General features: G+C 51.8%; 1 protein-coding gene across 5 annotated transcripts in view; it reads right to left on the minus strand.

Annotated features, from left to right (window-relative positions):
* Positions 1-24,623, minus strand: part of TRPV4 (transient receptor potential cation channel subfamily V member 4) — a 50,306-nt gene that overhangs the window by 13,698 nt on the left and 11,985 nt on the right. Inside the window, exons 1-7 of one of the 5 annotated variants that reach the window (XM_030821347.1) lie at positions 17,944-18,022; positions 17,637-17,841; positions 11,871-12,043; positions 6,554-6,706; positions 4,172-4,312; positions 2,176-2,474; positions 98-277 (exon numbers count right to left, since the gene is read on the minus strand). In XM_030821347.1, the coding sequence (XP_030677207.1) occupies positions 98-277; positions 2,176-2,474; positions 4,172-4,312; positions 6,554-6,706; positions 11,871-12,043; positions 17,637-17,841; positions 17,944-18,022 (1,230 nt within the window). Of the gene's footprint in view, positions 1-97; positions 278-2,175; positions 2,475-4,171; positions 4,313-6,553; positions 6,707-11,870; positions 12,044-17,636; positions 18,054-24,623 lie in introns of those variants that run through there. The other 4 variants (XM_030821346.1, XM_030821348.1, XM_030821349.1 and 1 more) reach the window with 4 other exon arrangements.

Genomic DNA, 24,623 nt, shown 5'->3' on the forward strand with positions numbered 1-24,623 from the left:
GCTGGGGCTGTCTCCCCCAGCCCAGCCCCAGGGCCCCATCCCTGCTCCCAGCCCTGCCCCTCCTTCCTCGCACCCCATGCCCCCTCCTGGAGCCCACCTCAATCTTGCTGTTGTACACCAGGATCTCCAGCACGGAGGCCTCTTCCCCACACGTGTCCAGGGAGGAGAGGTCATAAAGCGAGGAATACACTGGCCCATAGGCCCAGTCCTTGAACTTGCGGGACAGGTGCCGTGTGTCCTCATCCGTCACCTCCCGCCGGATGATGTGCTGAAAGATCTGCACAGGGGGCCAGGAGGGTCAGGGGGCTCACACTGGAAAGACCCCCAGGGCTGGGCCCAGCTCAGCACATGACGCCTCCCCAGAAAACAGCTGAGCACCGGCTGCTGGAGGACCCTTTCCTCATCTTGTTTAATTCTTGCTTTTATTATCTTGGTTTACAGATAAAGAGTGGAGGCTGGGAAAAATGAAGGGTGTTCCAGAAGCCACTTAACCAGTCAGCTGGAGCCAGATGGAACCTGGATGAGCCTTCAACATCTTAATTGTAATGAATATCTTCTTCATGCCGTTAAAATAGCAATGAATCCATCTTAATGATATGTGAATTATAATATTGACGATCATATGCGGTCCTTCCTGTTACCACTCCTCCTTCCCTGGCTTACATACAGGGAAGCAGAGGCACAGAGAGGGGTGGGAATTGCCCAAGGTCAGGCAATGTTAGGATTTTGGGGTTTGTTTTTGTTTTGAGACAGAGTCTCTCTCTGTCACCCAGGCTGGAGTGCAGTGGCACGATCTCAGCTCACTGCAACCTTCTCCTCCCAGGTTCAAGCAATTCTCCTGCCTCAGCCTCCTGAGTAGCTGGGATTACAGGTGCCCGCTACCACACCCAGCTAATATTTTTGTATTTTTAGTAGAGATGGGGTTTCACCATGTTGGCCAGGCTGGTCGTAAACTCCTGACCTCAGGTGATCCGCCCACCTCAGCCTCCCAAAGTGCTGGGATTACAGGCGTGAGCCACTGTGCACAGCCAGGATTTTTTTGAGACAGGGTCTGGCTCTGTTGCCCAGACTGGAGTGCAATGGCACTATCACAGTTCATTGCAGCCTCAACCTCCTGGGCTTAAGTGCTCCTCCCACCTCAGCCTCCCAAAGTGCTAGGATTACAGACATGAGCCACTGAGCCCGGCCGAGGCCAGGATTTAAACCGGAGCCTTTCTACGGCCTCAGGGCCATGGTATAATTGCAATTTTAGTAATTTTTGCTACATTTTTATTTATTTTTTTATTTCGGTTTTTATTTATTTGGGATCTCAAATAATCCAGGCTGGACTTAAACGATCCTCTCACCTCAGCCTCCCAAGTAGCTGGCATTACAGATGTGTAAGTGAGCATTTACTGCCCCTCCCGGGCTCTTTCCTAAGAGCCTTATGTGGATCACCGCGTTTGTCACAACACCACACCAGAGGACACTCTTATATCCCCATTTTACAGACAAGGAAACTGGGGCACAGAAAAGGGAAATGAGATGTCTGAGGTCACACACTGGGAAGTGGTAATACCAGGGCTTGGACAGGTGCTCCTGCCTCTAGGGTACTCCAGACTTGGTTCCCAATCACAGCCATGGTGCCCCCCCAGAGGACAATTCAGCAATGTTCTGGAGATATTTTTGGTGGTCACAAGTGTAAGGGGAGGTGCTCTTGGCATCTGGTGGGTAGAGGCCCGGGATGCAGATCAATGTCCGGCAATAACACAAGACAGTCCCCACCACAAAGAACCTGCCGCCCAAAATAATCCTGCTGAAGTTGAGAAACCCTTCTCCAGGCCCCATGCTGTGCGGCCCAGAAAAGGGAAGGAACTGGGGCAGGGCCATTCAACAGGTTTGAGGCTGGGAGCACCGCTGGGCTAGGGCCCTGGGACTCAGTCTCCTATCAGTGGCTCATCCTGGCTGGTGGGGGTGGAGGGGTGGACATCCAGTAGGGTGACATGAGGCGAGAGGCTCAGGGATGAAGCTAAGGAGCTTGGCTGGACACTAGGGAGCCATAGCAGGTTCTTGAGCTGGGACATCTGCACACTGGGGTTGGCATGTTGGGAGGTGCATGCACAGCAGACCCTCGTGTGTGTGTGTGTAGAGGGGTACGAGTGGGTGGATCAGCTGTGCCCCCAGCCGCACACTCACCCCAATCTTGCCCGTCTTGGCAGCCATCATGAGGGGCGAGAGGCCGTCATTGTTGAGCACAGCCTCCAGGTTGTTGTCGGGGAAGAGGCGGGCACACTTGAGCAGCAGCAGGTCGTACATCTTGGTAACGAACTTGGTGTTCTCACGGGTGTTGTCGGCAATGGCCACCAGCGCGTGCAGCACCGTGTTGCCTCGCGAATCCTGGCGCCGCATGTCCGCCTTCTTGTGGGGGTTCTCCGTCAGGTAGTTGACAATGTGGGGCTGGTTGGTGCAGGCAGCCAGCGACAGGGGCAGCTCCCCTACGGGCCAGGGTGGAGGGTGGGAGGTCAGCAAAGGGGGCCCAGGGTGGGACTCTGCCTACAGACACTCAGGGGACGGACACCGTGGCACTCTGAGGATGATGACAGAGACAGCACCAGCAGTGGATATAAACTGCACGTTTCTCTGGGTGATGCCAGGGAGACGGGGTGTGGCTAGTTAAGGGCACAGCCATGTGATTTGGAGTCTGTGAGGGACTGGACATATCCAATGATGGAATTCTTGTTTGTTTGTTTGTTTGTTTGTTTTTGAGACAAAGTCTCACTCTGTCGCCTAGGCTGGAGTGCAGTGGTACAATCTCAGCTCATTGCAACCTCCACCTCCCGGGTGCAAGCGATTCTTGTGCCTCAGCCGAGTAGCTGGGATTACAGGTGCACGCCACCACATCTGGCTAATTTTTGTATTTTTAGTAGAGACAGGATTTTGCCATGTTGGCCAGGCTGGTCTCAAACTCCTGACCTCAAGTGATCCGCCCACCTCGGCCTCCCAAAGTGCTGGGATTACAAGCATGAGCCACCGCACCCAGCTGATGATGGAATTATTTGTGTGACTTTGTCCCTGAGCTGCACATAATGAATGCCTTTAAGCAGGGGCAAAATTCAAAATATTTCAAGAGTCTAATGATGACAACAGCAGTGGTGGGCTGGTGATGGGGCTGTTGGTCCCAGCATAAACCAGATTAAAGGACACAAACAGTACAGAGCTGGGCGCTGACATCACAACCCAAGGGCCTCTCATGATCCCCACTGCATAGCTGGGGAAGGTGAGGCTCAGGAAAGTGAGGTCACATGCCTGGAAAGTGCAGAGTGAGGATTTGGCTTTTTTTGTTGTTTTCTTTTTGCTTTTTAAAGACAGGGTCTTGCTCTATTTTCCAGGCTGGAGTGCAGTGGTGCAATCACGGCTTACTGCAGCCTCGAACTCCTAGGTTCAAGTGACCCTCCAGCCTCGGCCTCCCGAGCAGCTGGGACTACAAGCACATGCCACCATGCCACCTAATTTTTTTTTTTTTTTTTTGAAATGGAGTCTTACTCTGTCACCCAGGCTGGAGTGCAATGAGGAAATCTCGGCTCATTGCAACCTCTGTCCCCTAGGTTCAAGCGATTCTCCTGCCTCAGCTTCCCAAGTAGCTGGGATTACAGGCACCCGCCATCATGCCTGGCTAATTTTTGTTATTTTTGTAGAGATGGGGTTTCACTATGCCTTTGGCCAGGCTGGTCTCGAATTCGTGACCTCAGGTGATCCGCCTGCCTCGTCCTCCCAAAGTGCTAGGATTACAGGCATGAGCCACCGTGCCCAGCCATTTTTTAAATTTTTAAAAGAGACAGGGTCTTGCTATGTTGCCTAGGCTGGTCTCAAACTCCTGCCCTCAAGCGATCCTCCTGCCTTGACTTCCCAAAGTGCTGGGATGACAGGTGTGAGCCACCGTGCCTGACTGGAGTGAGGACCTGAATCCAGGTCCATGGTGCCAAGTTCCCCTATGGCACTTACACCTCAGAGGCAAGGGCCCTGTGACCAAGACCGATGTGCAGCCTGTGCTCCAGAGTGCTGCCTGCGCCCATGGCCAGAGTGGCCCTGGGTGTCTGGGGGATGGTCAGGGCTGCAGACACCAACCAGTATCACGCTATCTCCGGCCATGCTTCTCCAGCATGCAGTCAGCCCCCACCAGGCCCCTCCTTACCAAAGTAGAAGTAGCCCCCCTCATCCTTGGGCTGGAAGAAGCGCCCACGGGCCTGGGCGTGGACGTCAGCTCCCTGGGCCACGAGAAGTTCCACGTAGTGTTTGCAGCGACGCTCAATGGCGATGTGCAGGGCTGTCTGACCTGGGGGCAGGGGACAGTCATCCAGGGTCCTGGCGGGGCAGAGACCAAGCCAGGCTTGCTGGGTGTGGGGGTGGGGTGCAGGATGTAGAAATTGGGGTGGGGGATGCAGGCAGAATCCTGCCCAGCGACACCCAAGGGCAGCAAATAGGTCCTCGGATACTTCCCGGGATCCATTGCAGAAGCAGAATCTCAAGCCCAGAGGATACCTAGTTTGTGGAATCCTGAGTGTGAGAACTTTTTAGATTCGTAAGATGCTTTAAAAATCCTAGAGGAGGCCAGGCGCAGTGGCTCATGCCTGTAATCCCAACGCTTTGGGAGACTGAGGAGGGAGATCACCTGAGCCCAGGAGTTTGAGGCAAGCCTGGGCAACACAGTGAGACACCATCTCTACAGAAATGTTAAAATTAGCTGGGCCTGGTGACTTACACCTGTGGTCCCAGCTACTCAGGAGGCTGATGCAGGAGGATTGCTGAAGCCTAGCAGTTCAGTACCAGCCTGGGCAACTGATATGGTTTGGCTCTGTGTCCACACCTAAATCTCACCTTGAATTGTAGTTCCCATAATCCCCATGTATCATGGGAGTGACCCTGTGAAAGGTAATTTAATCATGGGGGCAGTTACCCTCATGCTGTTTTCACTATAGTGAGTGAGTCCTCAAGAGATCTGATGATTCTATAAGGGGCGTTTCCCCCTTTTGCTTGGCACTTCTTCTTCCTACCACCATGCAAAGGACATGTTTGCTTCCCCTTCCACAATGATTGTAAGTTTCCTGATGCTTCCCCAGCCCTGCGGAACTGTGAGTCAATTAAGCCTCTTTCCTTTATAAATTATCCAGTCTTGGGCAGTTCTTTATAGCAGCATGAGAACAGACTAATACAACAACATAGCGAGACCCTGTCTCTACAGAAATTTTAAAAATTAGCCTGGCATGGTGGTCCATGCTGGTGGTCCCAGCTACTTGGGAGGGTGAGGTGGGAGAATCGCTTGAGCCCAGGAAGTCAAGGCTGCAGTGAGCCATGATCACACCACCACACTCCAGCTTGGGTGACAGAGCAAGACCCTGTCTCAAAAAAAAAGAAAAATCCTAGAGGAAACAACAGTACTTTGGCCTCCCAGAATTTTGGACTCAAGATACAATGTTCACGGATTTTGAATCTTAATATCCAGGCATCTGAAGGTCAACTCTGATTTACAGAATCTCAGAATTCAGAACCGGGGATTGGCCGGGTTCTTGGCCCCCCGCTGCCTTTGCCTCTTAGAGCTTGTGAGCTCAGGACTCATTATCATAGAGCCTTAGAGTATCTGCCACCACAGCATCTTAGGGCCAGATCCAGAGTTCATGATCACTAGACTCGCTGCATCTCAGAATCTTGGAATCTTTTTTTTTTTGTTTTTTTGAGACAGGGTCTCACTCTGTCACCCAGGCTGGAGTGCAGTGGAACAATCATAGCTCACTGCAGCCTTGACCTTCTAAGATCAAGTGATCCTCCCACCCCAGCCTCCCAAGTAGCTGGGACTACAGGTGTGCACCAACAAGCCTGGCTTTTTTGTATCTTTTTTTTTTTTTTTTTTGAGATGAGTCTTGCTCTTGTTGCCCAGGCTGGAGTCCAATGGCGCAATCTTGGCTCACTGCGACCTCCACCTCCCAGGTTCAAGCAATCTCCTGCCTCAGCCTCCCGAGTAGCTGAGATTATAGGTGCGCACCACCACGCCTGGCTAATTTTTGTATTTTTAGCAGAGACAGGGTTTCACCATGTTGGCCAGGCTGGTCTTGAACTCCTGACCTCAAGTGATCTGCCCACCTCAGCCTCCCAAAGTGCTGGGATTACAGGTGTGAGCCACCGCACCCGGCCTTTTTTTTTTTTTTTTTGTATCTTTTGTTGAGACAGGATTCCACCATGTTGCTCACGCTGGTCTTGAACTCCTGGGCTCAAGCGATCTGCCCCCCTTGGCCTCCCAAAGTGCTGGGATTACAGGTAAGAGCCACCGCACCCAGTGGAATCTTCTATTCTGAAACTCGAAACAAAGTTGGAAGGGGTAGTTACTGTTCCTTCATCCATCCATCCATCCATCCATCCATCCATCCATCCATCCATCCATCCACCCATCCATCCATCCATCCGTCAGGTCCTGGGTACATGCTGGCACTTAGGCCCAGATCAAAGCTCTCAGGGGTCAGACAAGCAAAGGACAGTGTCTCCATCAGCCCCCGTGGCACCCCTGCCCAGCCCGGGGCCCCACCTCGATAGTAGATGTCGCGGAAGGGCGAGTTAATGAACTCCCGCATGTTGCCGGTGCGCTCTGCGATGTCCAACAGCACAGGGATGGTGTCGTTGCGGCCGTTGCTCAGGTTCAGCAAGGCCTTGGGCAGGCAGGTCTTCCCTGTAGATGGCTCTAGCAGGAGAGACATACAAGATGACGCGGTGCTCCAGCCCATGGCCTTGAACTTCTACGCATCGGGGTACAGAGCACTGGGTAGGGGTTCAGACGTCCTGGCTGTCAACATCTCCTCTCCGAGCCTGTTTCCTCATCTGTCCAGTGGGGACCCAGGGCCACTCTATCTTTCTGCCTCTAGTGGTGCTGAGAGGGTACAATAAACTCATGGGGTTAGGTGCTTTGAAATGTGAGAGGCTTCAGCCTACAGATTGGTATTTATTTAATTAATCTTCTTTGGGAAGATTTTTTATCTATTTTTATTTATTAATATCCTTTTTTTTGAGAGAGAGGGTCTCGCTCTGTCATCCAGGCTGGAGTATAGTGGTGCAATCCTAGCTCATTGCAGCCTCCGATTCCTGGACTCAAGTGATCCTCCCACCTCAGCCTCCCAAGTAGCAGCTAAGACTACAGGTGCTCAACTAATTTTTTAATTTTTATTTTCATAGAGAAGGGATCTCACTCTGTTACCCAGGCTGGTCTCAAACACCTGGCCTCAAGTGTTCCTCCCACCTCAGCCTTCCAAAGTGCTGGGATTACAGGTGTGAGCCACCACACCCGGTCCTTGAAAAGATTTATGTTAAGTGCTTCATAAACAAATAAATGGTGAGAATGCTGGGTTAAACAAAGCCAATCATAATTCCTTACTACAGGACTTCTCAGAGCCTTTCATACACTAACAGGGACTGTGAATCTCTAAAAGCAAGACACACTAGGCAGCATTCACCCACCTGTCAGAGCATCGAATCCTTTTCCCATGAAGCATTTACACTGGTGCCCCTAGAAGGGAGTGGAGGGGTGCAGCGCTCCCCAAAGTGTGGGACTGTGTGCCACAGTGGATGTCAACTGACCTTAGGGGATCCAGGAGAGAATCTTGGGGGTTCTAGCGGGTGCAACAATAATAACCCTGAAGGTTTCATCCACTATCGAATCTTTCTCATGAAGTCAACTCTCCGTTTGGTACTAGCGGGTTCTTAACGCCTCCCACTAACGCTTGCTGATGTCTCTTTGCAAGTTTCTTTCTGTTGTAGCTACTTTTATGGTTACCTGAGTTGATTTATATCTCAAAAGAGTAAGTTGAAAACTCCCCTGTGAATCAAGGACAGGGCAAAATCAGCCAGGGGCTCAGGAATGGCCAGGGGGTGGGAGACACAGGTGTGGGTTCAGGTGCCCGTTCTGAAGCCAGGCACCTTGGGTTTGAGGCCTGGCTTTGCTCCCGACAGCTGTATGACCATTTCTCTGTTTAGGGTCCTTTCTGGCTAAATTAAAGCTATGAAGGGAAATTGAAGAACTAATCAGTATTTGTTGATTAGCCCAGTACCAGGCAGACAGGAGTCTTTGATAAATATTACTGTTGCTGTTATCAATCCATGAGACGGGATTTAGGAACCGTCTCCCTAAATGCCAGGAATCAGTGAGGCAGACTCAAGAGACCTGAATTCTAGTCTCAGGCCTTCCAGGAGCAGGGTTGTTTGGGACAAGCCTCGTTCCCAGTTGCTTTCCCGCTGTCCACCTGGCGCCCAGCTCAGAGGCGGCACCATCCCTCTCATGGAATAATATGGCCCAGCCACCATCCCTCTCACATGCCTAAGACACCTCCCTCATTTCCCCATTTCCCCCAGCCTCTCTGGCCTTCCTTCCTCCACTTTCCATATAGCAGCTGGAATGGTCATTTCAGACAGCAACTGACCACGGTGAACTACAGGGTCTTTGCACCTGCTGTCTCTGAACCCCCACCCAAACCGAAACATTCCTCCTTCCTCTTTTCACCTGGTTAACTGCAACTCACTCAGACGCTGCTCAAGTGTCACCTCCTCCAGGAAGCTCTCCTGGATTTTCCCTGACTAGGTCAAATCCTCCAGTACAGCCTTTTGTTGACACCTGTTACAGTTCATAACTGTGTGTTTATTTCTGTGGTTGCTTGGTCAATGCTGGTCCTGTCCAGGAGCCTGTGGGCACCTTGAGGGCAGGGTGATGTCTGCTTTGCTCACTATCGTTCAGCCTCTGCCAAGCACAGTGCCTGGTATGTGGTAGGTGCCCAACAACCATTTGCTGAGTTAACACACATTGAATGAAGGGGAGAGCTGGGCACCCCAGGTAATTCCAAACCATAGGTGACCCAAAGTGGAACTAGAGACCCTGGATTCGGGCTTTCAGACACAGGTTATAGACCCAGGGAGGGGACGCCTGGGTCCTGGGAGGAGATGTCAGGAGCAGGATCTTCCCAGAGATGAGGTGGAACATGCAGTTCCAGGAACAAGCCACCAGGTGGCAAAGTGGCTCTGCCCAGGGTGGGCTGCTGTGGCCAGGGGCTCTAAATTGACAATTGCCAAATTGGAGGTTGTGAAACTCTGCGGAGGGGAGGTGGGGGCACGAGAGGGTGTCCCAGACTTCCCTGGTAATCGGATGAGCTCATGACCCTTTAGCCATGCAGGAACGGATCCAGGTTTTGTGGGACGTGGACTAGGTCGAGGACCTCAGAAAGGGCCTTAGCCGGGGGCCCTGGCACTTAATTAGTATCACGGACCTCACAGTAAGTCTCCCTCTATGCACATATACTAGCCTCTGCAATTTCAGAGACCCACCTCCTAAGCCTATCTTAGAGTCCCCCACCCACACTCATGCACAGACACACATGCGTCTGGGGGTTCCTGGACTATGCTAAGAGCCCCCGACTCAGTCCTGAATTCAGGAGAAGCCAGAGGCCTTGACAAGCCAGCCTGGTGCTAAAGGCACAGGTGCCAGCATCCATCTCCCAGGATTCGCTCTACCCCAAGATTCCCCACCTTTGCCTCACGTACTTGGTGGACCAGGAGAGGCCATTTCATCTGGCCAGGGCTTAAACATGGGTTATCTGCGAATGAGATTATTCATGCCATCACTGAGCTACTCCAGGAGCAGAGAGAAGCCCAGTCCTCCCACAGCTCTAAACTTGTGCCTCCAAATGAGTCCACATTGCCTGGCTGGGAACCACGAATGAATATTTTTCATAAATCCAGCAACTGTCTTTTTGTTTGTTTGTTTTTTGAGACAGAGCCTCGCTCTTTCGCCCAGGCTGGAGTGCAGTGGTGCAATCTCAGCTCACTGCAACCTCTACCCCCCAGGTTCAAGTGATTCTCCTGGCTCAGCTTCCTAAGTAGCTGAAATTACAGGTGTGTGCCACTAAGCCTGGCTCTTTTTTTTTTTTTTTTTTTTGTATTTTTAGTAGAGACAGTGTTTTACCCTGTTGGCAAGGCTGGTCTCAAACTCCTGACCTTAGGTGATACACCCACCTCGGCCTCCCAAAGTGCTGGGATTATAGGCATGAGCCACCATGCCCGGCTCCAGCAATTGTTTCCTGATGGACACAATGATACTGCATCGTATTGTTTCAGGGTAAGAATGAGGTTGAGGCCAGCCTCAATGGCTCACACCTATAATCCCAGCACTTTGGGAGGTTGAGGCAGGAGGATCGCTTGAAGCCAGGAGTTTGATACCAGCCTGGGCAACATAGTGAGACCTGTCTCTTAAAAAAAAAAGAAAAAAAAATTTAGCCAGGCATGGTAGCTTGCACCTGTAGTCCCAACAACTCTGGAGGCTGAAGCAGGAGGATTGCTTGAGGCCAGAAGTTCAAGGCTGCAGGGAGCTGTGATCACACCACAGCATTCCAGCCTGGGTGACAGAATGAGACCCTATCTCAAAAAAAAAAAAAAAACAGGTTGATAAAGGTATATGTGGATGATGTAGCACAGACTTGTTCACCCCGTTTGGGAACTTAATTTACTTAAAGTAACTGAAATCTTAAAAAATGTCCTCTTCTGGCTGGGCACAGTGGCTCATGCCTGTAATCCCAGCACTTCGGGAGGCCAAGGCGGGCGGATCACCTGAGGTCGGGAGTTTGAGACCAACCTGACCAACATGGAGAGACCCCCGTCTCTACTAAAAATACAAAATTAGCCGGGGGTGGTGGCACATGCCTGTAATCCCAGCTACTTGGGAGGCTGAGGCAGAAGAATCACTTGAAGCCAGGAGGCAGAGGTTGCAGGTTGCAGTGAGCAGAGATCATGCCATTGCACTCCAGCCTGGGCAACAAGAATGAAACTCTGTCTCAAAAAAAAAAAAAAAAAAAAAATCTGACATCCCTGAAGCCTCCTCAGACTTAGGCTGTAGACCAACCATGGTCCGCCTTCCAAGATGGGCCCTTCTTCATAGCAGGTATCACAATTCTTTTTTTTTTTTTCCTGTCTGTCACCCAGACTGGAGTGCAGTGGCATGATCACAGCTCACTGCAGCGTCAGCCTCCCAGGCTAATGCAACCCTCCTGCCTTGGCCTCCCAAAGTGCTGGGATTACAGGTGTGAGCCACCATGCCCAGCCTTGGTGTCACAATTCTTGACATGGTATCTTGACTTGTGAGATCATGGCCAGTTTAATAATGGATTACCCAGAACCCAGCACATCGCAGGTGGCTGATTTGGGTGCAGGTGTTCACAGGTAAGGCCTGGGGCTGTGGAGAGTGCAGGTGTCCTGAGGCGGGTGTTTTGAATCTGGACAAGGCTGAAGGGTGAGCTCTCTGGGCTGGGGCTTCAGCCTAGGAAGTGGAGCCCTAAAGCTGGGCTGGGGTGGAGCAGACCCCAAGAAGTACAATCAGGACTACCAGCCTGGACACCCTGCCCATCCCTCCAGACCTTCCCTCAGGGGAGCAGGGGCTCCAGGACTCCAGCTGCCTGCGCTGGGCTCTTTGTGGGATGAGAGCCAGGAGAGCTCTGCAAAGCCAGGAGTATGCTGTGATTATTCCCCAGTTTACAGATGAGGAAACGGAGGCTCAGAGAGGTCACACATCGCTTAAGTGGTAAAGGTAGACTCTGAACCCAGGTAGGTGGACTCTGCTTACCCACTACACTAACCTTTTCATACATAAGGGCTGAATGAATGAAAGAATGAATAAATGGAGGTAGCTGAGGCCCAGAGAGGTTAAGTAACATGGTGAAGGACACACAGGACCAGACTCCCTGTCCAGTGCACTTTCCAGGCCAATGCAGTCCACTGACCCAAAGAAAGAAGCTGAGGGGAAAGGGGGCCCCCAATGCCAGGCTTACCCCACACCCCTGGCTGTCCCACTGGCTATGCCCATCTGGGTGGCTCACCTCGAAACTCCTCATCAGTTAGGCGTTTCTTGTGGGTCAGCAGGAAGGGGAGCAGCCCGTCCAGGTCGGCAGTGGAGCCCCGGGACACGATGTCAAAGAGGATGGGCCGGTTGAAGACTTTGAGGATGGGGGGCGGCTGAGGGGCAGGGGCTTTGGGGCTCTGCGGCTGCTTCCTGGAGGAGGTAGGGAGGCAAGTTGATGGGAGGGCTCATCCCCTGTCTGCCCCACTGTCCCTGGCCTTAGGGACCCAGAGACTGTGGCGGGGTGCGGGCAGCTGAAGCCCTACAAGGAACAGGGTGAGGTAGGTGGGGCAGATGTAAAAACTAAGGAAAGTTTTATCCAACAAACTATAGTTACTACCTACTGTGTGTTGGGTGGAGACAAACAGAAAGAAATGCACAGACTGCCCATACATCTATCCACCCATCCATCCACACATCCACTCACCCCACCCATCCATCTATCCATCCACCATCCATCACTCGTCTATCCATCTACCTATCCACCTATTCATCCATCTATCCACCCATCCATCCATCACTTATCCATCCATCCATCCATCTACCCATCTACCCACCTATCCATCCAACCATCACTCATCCACCCACTCCTCCATCTATCCACCCATCCATCCATCATTCATCCGTCCATCCATCCATCTACCCATCCACTCACCCATCCATCCATCCATCACTCATCCATCCATTACTCATCCATCCATCCACCCATCCATCCACCATCCATCCATCCACCCATCCATCCACTTATCCATCCATCCATCACTCATCCATCCATCTACCCATCCACCCACCCATCCATCCATTCATCCACCCATCTACCTACCCGCCCATTCATCCATCCATCCCTCATCCATACATCCATCCACCCAGCATCCACCCATCCACCTACCCACCCATCATCCATCCACCCACTCATCCACCCATCCATCCATCACTCATCCATCCATCCATCCATCACTCATCCATTCATCTACCCATCCACTCACTCCTCCATCTGTCCACCCATCCATTCATTACTCATCCATCCATCCACCCACTCATCCATCCCATCTGCCCACCCATCCATCCACCCACCCATCCATCCATCCATCATCCATCACTCGTCTATCCATCCATCTGCCTATCCACACATCCATCCATTCATCCATCCAACTGCCCATCCACTCACCCACCCACTCATATATTAGTCATTTATTGAGTACTTACTAAGGCAGAGAGACTGAAAGGGACAAAAACAAAGATAAAATAAAGAAACAGCACACTAAAAGATGAGGCAGTTCATCCATTCATTCCATAACTAACCCATTAATTTATTCATTCAACAAACATTTGAGACAAATGAGGCCATGCTCATATGTACTTGCCCATGGCCCACCCCACGGTAAACATTCAATAAATGTTAGTTGATATTACCATTATTAATGAGTGCCTACTGTGTGTCTGGAGCTTGTATGTGCATGGGACAGATGTGGGGCTACAGAGGCAGATGGAGGAAGGGTGTGGCACAGAGAGGGCTGGGAAGAGAAGAGATAGAGAGAGAAAGGAAGGAAACAGACACTAAGAGCTGGAGGGCTTGGAGACACTCATTCAGTCATTCAACAAACATTATTTCGGCACCTATTATATGCTAGGTTCTGAGAGAGAAAGAGCTAGCCCAGGGCCACTACGAGGCAGGAATGCTCTCTCTGTCACATTCTTACCTGGCCCAGTGCCTGGCACATCTTGGGATGCAGTAAGACTGTTCAATGAATAAGAGACTAAAGAGAAGGAGGAAGATGGAGGCACAGGGTCTGGGAGGGAGAAGAGGGGAGAGTAGGGGAACAGAGAAAACCCTAACAAGAGGCAGCAGGGCCAGAGGGGAAGGGGGAATGCAGTTGGGGAAACTGAGGCCAGGGAAGGTTGTGGAAGCAGGTAGGACAGGGTTGCAAGGGTGAACAAAGCTGGCATCTGGCTATACCCAGCCTGTCTTGCCATGAGAAGGGGACAGCTACTCTCCTCCCTTCCTCTTCGCCAGGGGTTGAGATTTTCCATCTCAGGGCAGGTACTGGCAAAGGGGGTCGTTAGCATCCACAGTAGGGTAAGAGGTGCTCTCCTGTTGACAGGGGCACAGGCACAGATACAGCCTCTAATGAGGGCACTTAGGCAGCCCCCACTTTACCTCTTCCTGAACTTTGACCTTTGAGCCAAAAAATGAAAAGCAATACTGCCCCCACCAGATCTCACTGAGGCAGCCTTCAGGGCTCAGCCGTGCCCCACTTACTCCACCAGCCTGGACTTCCTGGGGTAGGGGTGGGGAGGAGGGCTTGCAGGAGGGGTCTGAGGGAGGGGAAGGGGAGATACAGAGCCCACCAGCTTTCAACAGGACCTGGGAGGGCTTGGGGACAGAAGTATGGGAACATTGGGCACTCTGCTGCTCTGGCCCTTAGTTTCCACCTCTGAGCAAAGGTTGTACAGATTTTTCAGCACACAGACAACTGTGAGGCCCTGTTCCTTGGAGACATCTGCAGAGCCCTCTCCAGCCTTAGGCCCTTGCACTCACATTTCTCTCCACCTAGAACACTCTTCCCTCTCTCTCTGTGATCGCCCCTTCCTGACCTTTAGCTTTGGGCTTAAATGTCGACTCCTCCAAGAAGCCCTTCTGGATTACCTTTCTTGTATCCACCCACTCTAACTTCAGCACCTCCCCCAACTCACATGGCACATCCATGTGCTCAGCTACTTGCTTCTTGCCTGTCTCACCATCTAAACAGAAAGTGCCGCCTGAGTACAGGTGGATCTGGTCTGGCTCAGCCTGAACCCTCAGGGCCAACCCCACTGACTGGCAGATAGTGTGCACTCAAGAAACATCCATTGGCCGGGTGCGGTGGCTCACGCCTGTAATCCCAGCATTTTGGGAGGCCGAGGTGGGCAGGTCACTTGGGGTCAGTAGTTCAAGACTAGCCTGGCCAACATGGTAAAACCCTGTCTCTACTAAAAATACAAAAATTAGCCAGTTGTGGTGGTGCACACCTGTAGTTCCAGCTACCCCGGAGGCTGAGGCTGGAGAATCGCTTGAATCTGGGAGGTGGAGGTTGCAGTGAGCCAAGATAGCACCACTGCACTCCAGCCTGAGTGACAGAGCAAGACCCTGTCTCAAAAAAAAAAAAAAAAAAAAAAAAAAGAAAAGAAAAGAAAATGAAACTTCTGAATGAATCAATGACTCTGTGAATAAATAATGGGGGCGGCTCTTGACCAAGCAAGGGCTGCGAAGGTGAATCGGCTCCATCCAAGAGATAAATGAATCCGTGGCCAGCAAGGGGGACAGAGGAGGACCAGGCAAGTCCAGGCTATCTTCAGACCTCAGGACCATCCTCCAGGACACACACAGAGGCCACCAAGAGGAGATTTCATGAAGCAGTTGAGGAAAGGGTCAATTCAGGGCACATTAGGGACAACAGGGCCGGGACCTAGAAAGGATACAGTTCAGCAGGGCCTGCTGAGGCTCAGGAGGAGCTGGCTAGGAGACTTCAAGTCCTGCTCCCTCCCCCAAACTGCCAAAAGCTTGTGGAAGTCCCTGGGCTTCCTAAAGGACCAGGAGGGAGGGCTCAACCTCACAAAGCAGGGAGTCTGCAAGTGACAGACAATAGGGTCATGCTGGAAACAGAACCCAGGATGCCTGAGTTTGCAGAGTGCCACACAAAACACATGCAAATGCCAGCATAACACACTGGGGGAGGATGGGGACCAGACAAGGTGGTCAAGGGGGCTGGAGGCTCCCTGTCCCCAGCTAGGCCGGGCATGGAATGTGTCATAGGGGCCACATGCTGTCACCCCATCCAGGGCTTCTCTCCACTCTGTCTTTTCTTTCAGCAAGGCTGTCATTATGGGAAAGAAAGGTTGAATGCCTTGGGGTTTCCAGCTCTTTCTAAGCCTCAGGAAAGCCACTGGATGGCCAGGAATGGAGGTGATGATTGAAGAAGACCCAGGAGGGGCAGCTGGATGTGTACCAGGAAGAGAAGGTAGGGAGACGGATGGATGAATAGATGCAAAAATGGAAGAAAAGGTGAGCAAATGAATAAATGAGTCAGTGACTAAGCAAACAAAGGAGTGAATGGACAAATGGATGGACAGAGATCTGAGTGAATGAATTGGTGGTTAGAAGAGAGAATGAGAGGAAGGAAAGAAGGACGGCAGGCAGGTGAGCAATCAAGCATGAGAAATGGAGTGAATGAATGAATGAATGATGAATAGTTTGATAGCTGCATGGCTAGATGAATAGAAACAGTGGGTAGGTGAGAGGATGAAATGACATTCAGATGAGAAAATGGTAGATGAATGGAAGGTTGGTTATATGGGTGTATGGCTGGACAGATGGCTGACAGATGGGTAGATGGGTAGATAGATATTTTAATGAGTGGACAATGGATGGATAGATTAGATAGGTGGACAAAAAAGTGGAAAGATGGGCATCTGGGTAAATGAATGAGTAGATGATAGATGAATGGATGGATGGATGGATGGATGAACAGATGTATAAATAAGAAGATAATAAACAAATGGAAGGCTGGATGTGTAGGTGAAGAGATGGACAGACAAGTAGGTGAATGGGGGACAGACGAGTACGTGGATATGTAGGTGAATAAAAAAAGATGAGGCAGAGCGCGGTGGCTCACGCCTATAATCCCAACACTTTGGGAGGCCAAGGCAGGTGGATCACGAGGTCAGGAGTTCGAGATCAGCCTGGCCAAGATGGTGAAAACCTGTCTCTACTAAAAATACAAAAAAAATTAGCTGGATGTGGTGGTGGGTGCCTGTAATCCCGGCTACTCAGGAGGCTGAGACAGGAGAATTGCTTGAACCCAGGAGGTGGAGGTTTCAGTGAGCCAAGATTATGCCATTGCACTCCAGCCTGGGCAACAGAGCAAGAGTCCATCTCAAAAAGAAAAGAAAAGCAGATGAATGAATGGGGAGTTAGATGAGTAAATAGTTGTAAAAATGAGTAGGTGGATGGGTGAATGGGTAAATGGGTGAATGGATGAATGAATGGATGAACAGATAAATGTCCTATAGAAGGGTAGACAGAGGGGTAAATGGGTAGAGTAATGGATGATGGATTAATAGATAGATGGATGATGAATAGATTGATGGATGATGGATAGATGGGTAGATGGATGGATGGATGGATGGATGGATGATGGGTGGATAGATGGATGATATATGGATGGATGGATAGATTAATGGATAGATGGACAGATGGAATGATTAATAGATGAATAAATGGACAGATGGAAGGATGATGGATGAATGGATGGATGGATGATGGGTAGATGGATAGATGGATGGATAGTAGATAGATGGACAGATGGAATAATGATGGATAGATGAATAGATGGACAGATGGAAGGATGATGTATAAATGAATAGATGGATGGATGGATGATGGATGATGGGTGGATGGATAGATGATAGATGGCTGGATGATGGATGGATGGATGATATATGGATGGAGAGATGAATGGATCGATGGATAGATGTATAGATGGTTGGATGGATGGATGAATAGACGGGTGGTTGGATGGATGGATGGATGGATGATATATGGATAGGGAGATGAATAGATGGATGGATAGATGTATGGATGGTTGGATGGATAGATGGATGGATGGATGAATCGACGGATGGGTGGAAATAGATAGAGGGGTGGATGATGAATGGGTGAATAGAAACAGAGGAGGAGACCACTGGCCAGGAAGCTAACAATACTCACTCTATGATCTTCTTCCTCCACCTCTTGTTGTCACTGGGGTGGTGACGATAGGTGCCATAGTCAAAGAGTGAGTCCATGGGTGCTTTCTTGGGCCCAGGCACCACCGAGGACTCATACAGGGTGGACTCCAGCAGATCGATGGGGTTGGGCACCCCCTTGCGGAAGGCGCCCTGGAACTTCATGCGCAGATTTGGTCGCCCATCGCCTGGGCCAGCAGGGCGACTGGCATCAGCCGGTAAGGGTGAAGGGGAGCCATCCTCCCCCTCAAACAGATTGGCCAGGGAGGAGAGAGGAAAAGCCTCCCCGCCTGGGGTACCACTCTCATCCCCAGGGAGCTCAGCCACCTCCCCAGGCCCCGTGCGAGGGCCTTCGCTGGAATCCGCCATGCCTGCCCCAGGCCCGTCTGCACTGCTCAGCCTGCAAGGGAATGAAAGGGGAGTCAGGCAGAACCTGGCCAGTGGTGGGGGCTCCAGGAAGCCCCCTCCCACGTGGACAAGCAGCAGTGCTGCCAGCTGCTTCAAAGCCACCGTTGTAATGACAGGGGCGCAGGGAGGCCACTCCCAGATGTGGTTGGCCGCCAGCCTCAGGCAGGAACTGCAACAGGAGCCTCTTTCAGGAACCTGGAAACACAAATTAGCCCCAGGTCCAACTACCCTGAACATTAGCTGAAAGAGGGTGGACTTCAGGGTCAAGAAGCTGGGACCCCATACTTGGATCCCAGACCCTACTGCTGACCAAGAAAGCCAGCTTTGGAGCCCCAGAGAGCCAAGTTCAAATCCAGGCTCCATACTTAGTCATTCCATGACACTGAGCAAGTCGACATTTCATAGCCTGTTTCCTGATCTGTAAGATGGGGATATCCAAGCCTCATGGGTAGAACATGCAGTCCAGGGGCCAGTGCAGCGCAGTGCCTGGCACGTGGTAAGCACCTGCTAAGGCAGAACCATTAACTGTGGGCTTCAGGCACAGGAGGGGCTCAGAAAATCCATGTGGACTCGCTGCGTGGGCCGGCAGTCCTGTTTCCTCATCAAACACCGTCATGATGATCCCCATTTTACAGAACAGGAAACTGAGGCTCCAAGACTTGAGTTGACTTCCCCAGTGCACAAACTCCACTCCCCGGTGCAAAGTGCTGATCCCTCCCTGCACCTTTGCCTGGTCAACTCCTCCCCACTGGTGTTCCAGCTCAACTGGGCTCCTCTGGACAGCCCTCCCTGGCCTGCACACACTCGCTCCCAGGATCCATGCTTGTCTCCTCGGAAGCTTTATCCCAGCTGTTCATGGGATGGTTCATTCCCAGGCTGTGGGCGCCAGGAGGCAGGAAATGTATCTGTCTTGTTCATCCCTGAGTCCTCACACAAATGAACAACTTTATGACAAAGATGTCATTTGTTCCCATTTCTCAGATGAGGAAGCAGCTTTTAAAGGCAGCAAACAGCTTGCAGGAAGAAGGGCTGGACTTGAACCATGTCTCTCTGGCTCCCGGGTCCAGTGCTTAGCCAGGAGTCAGTGCAAGGGCGGGGCAAGGCCCCACTGGTTGGCTGTCGGCCCCCTGTTCTCTGTAGCATGGTGCCAGCCAGGCGGGGCTGGGAACCAAGGGTGAGTTTCCTGGAACTTTTACCACCCCACCCGGGAGGCAGGGGCATGTCTGAAAAGCCCTCTCTTGTACATCTCACCCTTCCCACCCAATACGCACGTAGAAAAACAAATAAACTAGTTTCCACCTTGTTTGTTCTGTGGCTTCCAGGAGGGAAGGCTTGGACCAGAGAGGTGGGGACACAGCAAGAGGCCTCTCTTAGTGGGCGCAGCAGGACACAGAGGGTCAGAGCTCCCACTGGGGGCGGGCTTCCCTTTGGACACCAACAGGGAGAGAGAGCCTGGCCTTTGGAGTCATTCAGGCCTGGGTTCTAATCCCAGCTCTGCTATTTACATGTAGCGTGATCTTAGGTAAATTACTTGAGCTCCCCAAGCCTCAGTTTCCTCCTCTGCAAAATGGGTACAATTATAGTCACTTCTTCATAGGGTTGCAGGCAGTGGGAAGTGAGGTCAGATATATCCAGTGCCACTTCTGGGATTAAAGTGGGGTTTTGGCTGGGCGCAGCAGCTCATGCCTATAACCCCAGCACTTTGGGAGGCTGAGGCGCGTGGATCACGTGAAGTCAGGAGTTTGAGACCAGCCTGGCTAACATGGCGAAACCCCCTCTCTACAAAAAATACAAAAATTAGCCAGGCTTGGTGGCACGTGCCTGTAGTCCCAGCTACTTAGGAGGATGAGGCAGGAGAATCCCTTGAACCCGGGAGGCAGAGGTTGCAGTGAGCCAAGATGGCGCCACTGCACTCCAGCCTGGGCAACAGAGCAAGACTCTAGCTAAAAATAAATACCTCAGGTAAGTTGCTTAGCCTCTCTGAGCCTCAGTTTCCTCATCTGTAAATAGAGTGGGGTTTTCAGTCATTATAACCAAAGGAAGAAAGAAGTTAGGAGGACAGGTTCTGAAATCAGACCCAGTTCCTGTCTGGGTCATTAGCTATTTGACCATGGGCAAATCACTTCCTCTCTCTGCCCCGTGGTTTTCCCACCTGTAAGACCGGAGTGACCACGCCTCCTCCTAGGGTCCTCCAGCATGTGAGGCACCTACTCAGTTCCAGCACCTACTAGGACCTCTGGAGACATGAAGTCCTTTCGACTGGCCAGGCAGGAGAGGGGGATCTGGATCCCCAGTCCCTCATGGCTGCCACATGCATTTGGGCTTTGGTCTGCAGGAATGGGGGCCGGGGGGTTGCTGAGACAGGAGGGGCAGCTGCAGGGGCACAGGCATTGGTGGGAGGCAGATTAGACTCTCCTGGGCATGGCCCTGTCCACCTCACTGGGGGCCCTGAGGTCAGGGGGAGACGAGGCATCAGGCACATCCTCTGTGTTGTCAATACTTTTCTATCCACTGCACCCCTCACCATGGCACCTCAGAGTCTAATGGAACCCCACCCCAGGGAGCTCCCAAGGCCAGAGAAGGCAGCCAAGAAGGTCCTTCTATCCCCCACTATGCCTGCACCCTCCTCCCCTCAGGAGGATAGCCCTCCCCCAAGCCTGGACAGCACCCTAGGTTCCTGGGCACTCCAAAATGGGGGCTCTGGTGCCAGCCAATCCCGGATTCAAATCCCCTCCCAACAACTCTCAACCTGTCTGGCTGCTGTATGGCCTTGGGCAAGTCATGCCGTGATCATGATTAGCATTCTAATTAGGATGAAATAATAATTATGAACTAAATCACCATCCTCGCCTGATGACATAGCTCAGGCTGTGCCCAGCATGGGGCCTCATCCAGCCCTCACCATGACTCCAGACCAGTGGTTCTCAGCCAAGGACAGTTCTGCTCCTCCCCTAAGGACATTTGGTAATATCTGATGACATGTTTTGTTGTCACAACTGTACAGGAGAGGGAGCACTACTGGCATCTGGTAGATCAAGGCCAGGGGTGGCACTAAACATCCTCCAAAGCAAAAGACAGCCACCACAAAGAATGACCCAGCCCACAATGTGAATAGCGCGGAGACTGAGAACACCTGCCCTGGAGGTAGGTACTGCGATCGTTCCCATTCTACAGATGAGGAAACTGAGGCTCAGAGAGGCTAAGTGACTTGCCTCAGGTCACACAGCAGGTTAGTGACAGAGCCAGGACTGAAATGCGAGCAGCTGGCTGCAGAGCCCAGGTTGAATCCCTCCATGGACTGGGGATGTCCTGGGTGCCAGGTGAGGGTGAAGGGGAGCCATCCTCTCCCTCAAACAGATTGACCAGGGAGGAGAGGGGGAAGGCCTCCCCACCAGGGAGCTCGGCCACCTCGCTGGGCCTGCACAGGGGCCTTTGCTGGGATCCGCCATGCCGGATGGCACTAAACATCCTCCAAAACAAAAACAGCCCCACACCACACAGAATAACCCAGTCAACAACGTCAACAGTGCTGAGGTTGAGAAAATCTGCCCTGGAGGTAGGTATTGCAATCATTCCCATTTTACAGATGAGGAAACTGAGGCTCAGAGAGGCTAAGCGACTTACCTGAGGTCACACAGCAGGTTAGTGATGGAGTACCATGGTACCACCTGAGCGCTTACAGTGTCTCCTTCAAGCTTCACAACCACCCCAGGAGGAAGGGATGATTACTGCCTGCCCATTCTCATCTCTCTGAGCCTCGGTTTCTCTACCTGTAAAATGGGGATTGCAATAATAGCACCTCCCTTGTAGGGCTTCTGGGAGATAAGGCAGGTCAAGTGTTTCTTGGGCACCTAAGAAATACCTGATAAATGCTGGATCTTGTCATATTTAATCATCATCATCACCGCTACGATATGGTCCTGATTTACCTGTCCTCCTTACTCCCGTTCTCCAAAACACACATGCACACACGTGCCAGAACTACAGCCTGACATTTTATAGCCCACGCTAAAATCCACCAAGCCCTCTCTCATTCAATCCCCCGAAGAACCTGAACGAAGCTAGGCTATTGCTCCCACTTTACAGCTAAGGAAATGCAGGCTCTGAGAGGCCAGCTAGGGAGCAAATGGCTTTGAAGAAAACCTCTAGACTCCTAGCCCTGGGCTCCTTCCACATCACAGCACTCAGGAGTGTGTACACACCAGCTCACATGTACACATACACATAGGCATGTGTACACACACACACACACCGGCTCTGCTGCTCTGTGGCAATTCCCTCCCCAAACACTGCCCTGTTCTCTGTGGTCAGAGAAAGAGTTTACTCCCTGTTCTAATTTGCCCTAAAGGCTGTTATTACACATTCCAAACTCATGCCAGCTTTAGGAGGGAGGGAAGAGGGGGATGCAGGCAGGGAGAGAGCCTGAGAGCCTGGGTGTGAGTCCACATGTGTCTCCTCTGCGTGTGACTGTCATGTACATTTCTTCCCTTCCTCCACGTGCATGTGCATGTGTGTGTGCCCACTGTGAGCAGGCATGGTGGGCCCTTCGTTCCTGCACGGGCTCACAATGCCTCCTACCAGGAGCCCCTCCACAGTGGGGAAGCTCCCAGCTGCACCAGATGTGCATCAGGGAGGCACCCAAGAACGTTCCTGCATGACTGTGAACATCCTCACACACTGACATCTTCACAACAGCGTTCATTCAGAGCAGCGGGTGTTTGTTTGTTGAGACAGGGTCTCACTCTGTCACCCAGACTGGAGTGTAGTGGCACAATCTCAGCTCGCTGCAACCTCCGCCTCCCAGACTCAAGCAATTCTCCTGCCTCAGCCTCCCAAGTAGCTGGGATTACAGAAACACGCCACTACCACTCGGCTAATTTTTGTTATTTTTAGTACAGACGGGGTTTCACATGTTGGCCAGGCTGGTCTTGAACTCCTGACCTCAAATGATCCACCCACCTCGGCCTCCCAAAGTGCTGGAATTACAGGCATGAGCCACTGCGCCCAGCCAAAGTAGTGGTTTTTGGATATGTTGGTTTTAAATCCTATATATTCAAAAGAAGGTTTATATTCAAACCCTTCTTTAGAATATATATACCGAATGGTGGTCCACACAGAGATGACAGTTATGTAGGATGGACAGAGAAAGAATCTGCATCTTCCTCTGGAATGGGCCCAAGGGGCAGGAGTAGAAGCCAGCTACCTATTTATTTATTCCACACGTTTACTGAGCACCTACTATGTGCCAGGCACTGTGTTAGGTACTAGGGGCACAGATGTGAACAGAACACATAACAATCCCTTTGGGGGCAGACCTTCTGGTGGGGAAACAATAAACTAGACAAACCAAGCAGCAGAGTCATGTCGGGTGGTGTTAAGAACCGCATAGACCAGAAGGGCTCAGGAGTGGGCAAGTTAAGGTGTGCAGGAGTCCTGAGTAGGGTGATGAGATACAGGGCTGAGCCAGGGTCCCTAGGCCTTCCTTTCTGCCCTAGACAGAGACCCCAGGCTTTCCGGGAACCTGGCTTTCTGCTGTCATGGCCCCCTGAGCCGGTGGGGCACAGAGTGAGAGAGCATTTTGACGTCAGGCAGACCAGAGGGTCAGATCCCAGACCCACAGTTCATTTGCTGGGTGAGCTTGAGCAAGTTACCCAACCTCTCTGATCTTCACTTTCTTCAGCTGCCCTATTTTTTTTTTTTTTTTTGAGACGGAGTCTCGCTCTGTTGCCCAGGCTGGAGTGCAGTGGCGCATCTCCGCTCACTGCAAGCTCCACCTCCTGGGTTCACGCCATTCTCCTGCCTCAGCCTCCTGTGTAGCTGGGACTATAGGTGCCCGCCACGAAGTCCGCCTAATTTTTTGTATTTTTTTAGTACAGATGGGGTTTCACGGTGTTAGCCAGGATGGTCTTGATCTCTTGACCTCATGATCCGCCCACTTCAGCCTCCCAAAGTGCTGGGATTACAGGCGTGAGCCACCGCGCCCGGCCCTCAGCTGCCCTATTAAAGGATCGTAATAGGGTCGTTGTGAGAGGTATACACGTTGAGTCAAGTGCCTGGCATAAAGAAAGCCTCAATAAACAGCAGATTGCACAACAGATGCCTTCTCTCTGAGAATCCTGGATTCAACGGCAGTGGAGGTCTCTGGCTCCAACCCCATGCCCCAATTTGCGGAGGGTGGAAAAAGGGGCCCATCCTCGGGGTTACCCGCGGCTTTGCCTGATCTCATGGAAACCCTGGCACACATTTGTCAAATCCCATCCTCCTGATTACGTGACCAAGGAAAGCTGCTTAAATCTGGGGGCAAGTTTGGGCGTGCAAGCCTGCTCTGCCCCAGCGGGTAGGATTCCAGGGAGCTGGTTTCTCCCAGTTCCCTCCCTTCTGGAATCAATTCATTCCACCAGGCATCAAGGCAGTGGCACCTGTTTGCAGGGCACAGGGGAGACATAAAAGTGTGGAACCTCAGAGAACTCACAGTCCAGGAGGGAAGGCAGATGGCTCTTCCTGCCTCCAGTACTTTGCCTAGGCTGTTCCCTCTGCCTGGAATGCCCTTCCCTTCGCTGGC

Source organism: Nomascus leucogenys, chromosome 10, assembly GCF_006542625.1.
Source record: "Nomascus leucogenys isolate Asia chromosome 10, Asia_NLE_v1, whole genome shotgun sequence".
In the NCBI taxonomy this organism is placed as follows: Eukaryota; Metazoa; Chordata; class Mammalia; order Primates; family Hylobatidae; genus Nomascus; species Nomascus leucogenys.